Raw genomic sequence first — 5,583 nt, forward strand, 5'->3', positions numbered from 1 at the left:
CCCCTGTGTATTTAAAAAAGGACTTCTTGTTGTCTTTGATCCGGGAAGCTAGTCCCAGTTCCATCTCTGCCTTGGCCTTCCTGACCGCCCCCCTGCATCCCTGAGCAACTGCAGTATAATCCTCCCTGGTGATGGCCCCTCCCTTCCATTGGGGGCTTACCTTCATCTGCTTACCTGTAATACAAATTTTTGATCTATGTACTTTTTGGCAATGCTGGGTTGGAATTCTTGGCTTTCCAAAAATCGTATGAAAAACTCATATACAAGCTGCAAGAAACAAAGTCACAATTTAGTGTATTATTTGATTTTTTTTTTTTTTTTTTGCATTTGTAAATTTTCCTCTGCTTTCTTAATTCCTTGGCACAACAAACGTCTGTTTTCAAGGACTTTACATAAAAGGTTTTTTTCGATTGGCCAGTTACCCAAAAGCTAGAAACAATTACATGAACCTAACAAATTAGTCCTGATCATTTAACGTTAAGCTAGGGGAATTTCATTTTGGCTCCTACTAAAAACAAGCATTTGCCATGTTTGCTCATTGGCTTGTAAAATTTTCTGGAGTAGCTGACAAGTACAATCTAAGGCCCTCTGGACTTCTGAATTCATACGAAATAAAGCAATTATTATTTTAAGAGTTGCTGACAGTTTGGAAACATGTCATTGTAATTATAAACTGTTCTGAGCAGCATCCCACTGTAACCTGAAAAAGAGATGCTGAACACAGAATGGGATTTAACGAAGAATTCCCAACTTGATGGAATGGGTCAGCAAATAAGTGTTCTCCAACCCTGGGGCTCTCAGGCAAAACCATCTCTGCCCATATAATTGAGGGGAAAAGCAAATGACCAAATCATTTGTGCAGCATGTAACCAAAAGCAAAAAGAAAGCAAAACAGAAGAGACACTCTCAAGCCCTCCTAGGAAAGACTTGAGACTGACCTCCTCAGCAGACTTGTACCAATTATTTCTCTCGAACTTTTCCTTGGAGACCCACCATTTTAAAACATGTTCCTTTTCTAGCTTTTGTAACAAATGTTGGCACTGAAAATAAAATGCAAGCTAAAAATAAAGTTTAAAAAGCTGAAGTCTTTCTGTGCAATCTCCTCTGTATCCAGGTATTCTACACACCCTGCTTTCATTCAGTGGTTTCTTATAAAAACAAACAAAAAAGGGAAAGGAAGGAGCAAACTGGAAGGAAAGAATTATTACTCTATTTAATTCTGCACTATGTCAAGGGGTGACAAAGTGCTATCAGCCCTCTGACAACTACACAGGTTCGTTTTACTACCACAGAGGTGAAGGGCCAATTTAATACAAAATACGACCATTTGTTCATGTGAATGACTTATGTGAACTACAGCAATGGAAGCAACGAGGATAAGATGAAAAGACATGCAGGGTAGAACAGTACAGATCTTCCCTAAGGGTTTTAATATAGAAAACTATTTTTGTATGATTTAATTATAAATGAGGGAGGAGACCTAATGCGTAAGTTTCTACTTCATGGAGGAATAATTGTTCAGCCTACTCCATCTCTCCCAGGTAGACCTGGGACCATGCATAAGAGTGTTTCAAACCAGTTCTTCCGTTTAGAGAGAGACCGGTTATATTCCTACATTTACAGAAATTCTCAGACTCCTCTTCCTGATGTTACAACTCTAACTTATTCTAAATTTGCTTCTGGTGTAAGTCATGGCCCTCACTGATATCCCTGGGAGCTATATCTAGTTTTGCAACAGATTCATTTGATATAGCAGCTATTAATGATCTTGGCCCACTCTATAACATGAGGTTGTTTTCTCTGTTCAAATATATTTGACATTAATGGTTAAAGACACACTAACATATCCCGCAATGAAAGTATAAGGCAGAGGGAAGAGCAACTCTTGAAGAGCAAAGATGGGCAACTTTCCCAGGCCTCAGCTGAGCAAAGCATGACATTGGTTTCACTCCATTCCTGCTAAAGCTGCTGGAAAATGCTGTGTCAAGGAGCAGCAAGTATGCAACTCTCCACATGGGAATATTTTTTAATCAACTGGAAGAAAATAGGAACATGTGGGAAACCCTCAATCCTGTGCTGAATGTAATTCCTTAAGTTAGGAAGACACTGAAAACTGCACAAAGATTTCTTCTGTTTTCATGGGTAACCCAGTTGTAGCAAATAACAACAACGGGCAGGTAAAATAATGATTCTGTTACTGTACTGTATGAACACATTTCCACCTGATTCATAGATTAATAAAAGACGCACAGAAACACCACACATGTCAGGCAGTGATCTAAATCTGATCTCAGATAAAAGTGTTAAATACCTGTAAATGTGGCCATGATGCCTCAAGGGTGGGTTCATCTTCTTCTGGGTCAAATTCATTGCTGTCACTAGGTGGGAGAGTTCTGAATATATTGCAAGATACCTAGAAATGTAAACGCAAAGAAAATTAAGAGCTGCTTTTGAAATAATTCATTCCACCTATCAAAACTCTGCACATTTATATAACCACTCCATACATCCACTTTGGATATTGTACTGGTATCACTTCTTTTGCTTAGTTCACATGCAAGGACCTTATGAAATGCTGCATTGCTAAGCAATCATTAGCCAAGTAAATCTGCCACCTGCTACAGCATTCTCTTCCTCAAACAAGTTAGGTCCTTTTTCCGAGTCATGTCCTTAACCAAAAGCTGCTGTCCAACTGTGCTCACTGCTGCCTCAGCCTAGATAAACCAATCAGCTCATTACTAGGGGTCTACTTAATTTGAGTTTTGGGGTTTTCGCAGAAACTGTGAAAAACAGCATTGGCTGCAATCGCCAGAAAATATTACATTGGTCGTGATTTCCCACAAAATTAACCTAAAAACTTCCCCAGCATATTACTCATAGAATACGCTCTTTTAGAAAGTCCCAATGCTTACTACAATATGAGGACAACATGACTATCGCTGCAGCTATAGATCATATGACTGAAAGTTACCATCTGCTACTGACATAAACTGTTTTTTCACCACCTTTTAAGACCCCTACTCATTACCAGGGATCCTGGTTGCTGGGAAATGCCTGCGAAATAGGCTCCTCAGGCCGCAAAACCTGCTTTGTGTTGCCACGAGTTAAGCAGACCCCTACTCATTACCAGGGATCCTGGTTTTCTCCAATTTAAAAAAAAATCCCCAATTTTTGGTTAAAAGAAAGTAACTCCAAATCCACATTTTTCCAGGATTTAAATGAAACACCACTAAGATAGATAGATAGATAGATAGATAGCAGTGCTTCATTTTAGTCACAAAAATGTGGATTTGGGGTTACTTTTTTTTAACTGAAAATTGGGGATTTTTAAAAATATTATAAAGGTTTGCACAAAATTTTAGCAAATATTTTCCTTTGCATGGACAGGACATTAATGAGTTTTGCCTATGGTCTCACCTGTTACTTGTTATAGTTTCTACTGCTATGTACACGTTCTGTCTCTGGACACAGTACCAAATTTTTGTATTTGGCGCACACAGCAAGCAATAAATAGTATTTACTTGTCACTTATCCCATATTTTATTTCATGCTTGGTTTGCTTTACTTAATCTTATTGAGAAATGCTTTGCCTGGCATTGGTGCTAATAGCAAAAAGATTCCCAGCTGAAGTACCTTCCTGGATTATTTATACCACTGATTGTGGTTTCTATATATTTGTGCGACAAATATGATAGACTGCAAAGCTTGCTGTAGGGCCTTTATTTCCTGTCTGAAGGTAAAACTGTCCTTTCTTGGTCCAACTTCTCTAGCGTTTTTTCCAACCCTAAGTGGATTATCAACTACGAAAGAAAAGCTGCATGCCATGGGCTAGTCCAGCCTATACACAGCCCCTGTTAGTTCCTTCAAGATTCAGCGCAGTTCAGATAAACTGGGCAGAGATACTGTTGAAGCAGACACACACAATGAATCTTTCTTCAAAACATTCTCGTCTCTGCACCTGGCCTTTTTACTCCTGTAATCCAGCAACCTGTCACAGATCAGCAGAAAGTTTCAAAGTATACCTCAAGTTGTATTTGTTAGTTTAGCGAATGCAAACATCAAAAAGCATAAAAGCAAGCAAAGAACTATTAAAAACCAGTATGGAAAGAAGCGTATTTTAGGGATCATAAAAGTAACAGAGATTCAAATACTATCAAGGAAATGGAGAAAGAATATAAAGGGAGAAAGGAAGACAAGCTGGAATAACATGCAGCACAAATAATGGAAGAGTGACAAGAACGAGCGAAGGAAAGCACTAACAAGCAGATCAGTGTGTAGAAGAGGAACACGGGAATGCTTAGATTTTTTTCTCTTACCACAAGAGGGTGTATTTTGCTACAGTAACACTGGAACGGGTGGATTTTTACCAAAACTTACACGGTATTCACAAATCTTTGCTTTCAGTTACTCTGCACTCATAGAGACCAGATGTGTTGATTAGAAGCACACACCCTTGTTAAACACTAACAGACAGCAGATTCAATTATCCTTACAAACTGGTTAAGAGGTTACTAATGTTTACTCCCAGGTTCTTTTCTCATTTCAGTACAATGCAGATCGTCAATACAGAACAGATCATCCACGAGGAGGTTTCCAGTGTCATCTAGGCAATAAATCAAATGCAAGTGCCAGGTAACCAGAAAGATGTACTGCAGTCCTTGCCATCTGCAGAAGATTTCTGAGCTCTCTCTATTGTACAAAGTCACACTGCTATAGATGAGGAAACAAGTCAGCCGTGAATACAAAGAGATATAAGCAGCACTAAAAGAGGTATTCTCTGTGACTGTCTATATGGCAAAGGAAGAAGGTAACACCCTGATCATTAGTGCCAGGGTGCTGGCCACTTAGGATGCTGAAATATCTGCTGAAGCACTTAATTAATAGTTCACGCTAAAAAAATCCTAGCCTTCTCAAGACTTGGGCCAGAACAGGGAAGCACTGCAACAAAACCAAGTTTGCAGCTGTGGCTCATTTTTCTACAACCTTGTAGAATACAAGAAAAAACACCTTCCACAAATTTAATCTATATTTCAGTTGATCCAGTTTGCACCAGAAGATCTCAAAAAGCACGTGAGCTCAAACAGGCATAACCATTAAAAAAAACAACAACAAATAAACTGCAACAGTCCCAAAGCAGGACAAGTAATAGGCAGACCGGAGTTTTTGACAAACGCCTCAAATCAGCAAGAATTAGAGCTGCAACCCAGAACAGAAAAGAAACTGAAGTTGGTCAGTGCTGCTTCTTATAACTGCCATTTGGAATAAAGCTTGAATTCCCATGATACCCCTTTCAGCGATGCACTGACAGAACTCAGTAGTTTTACGCCTCTTCTACCTGCAAGCTCACTAGTCCTAGCTGAAAGAATACAGCTTGAGAGCATTTTGTTGTCTCTCAGTCAGCGTTTTTTTCATTCAAGAAAGTTAATTCTCATTATTCAGACAGACACTCGCAAACAAGAGGCTAACAAAAATAGGTGCTGGAATCTAATGATCCTCAAAGGACTCAGCACAAGTCAAAGCAAACAACATGCTTTCACCCACTGCTTTAAGTGACAAATTAAAAATGGGGGGGGGGGGGGGGGG

General features: G+C 39.2%; 1 protein-coding gene across 4 annotated transcripts in view; it reads right to left on the reverse strand.

Moving 5' to 3' along the window:
* Positions 1-5,583, reverse strand: part of PPP2R5E (protein phosphatase 2 regulatory subunit B'epsilon) — a 135,564-nt gene that overhangs the window by 38,151 nt on the left and 91,830 nt on the right. For all 4 annotated transcript variants that reach the window (XM_019518440.1, XM_019518439.1, XM_019518442.1 and 1 more), the window contains exons 4-5: positions 2,312-2,413; positions 175-267 (exon numbers count right to left, since the gene is read on the reverse strand). In XM_019518440.1, coding sequence (XP_019373985.1) covers positions 175-267; positions 2,312-2,413 — 195 coding nt within the window. The remainder of the gene's footprint in view (positions 1-174; positions 268-2,311; positions 2,414-5,583) is intronic.

The sequence above is a fragment of the Gavialis gangeticus genome, unplaced genomic scaffold (assembly GCF_001723915.1).
Source record: "Gavialis gangeticus isolate Ggan-Ray unplaced genomic scaffold, GavGan_comp1, whole genome shotgun sequence".
NCBI lineage: Eukaryota > Metazoa > Chordata > Crocodylia > Gavialidae > Gavialis > Gavialis gangeticus.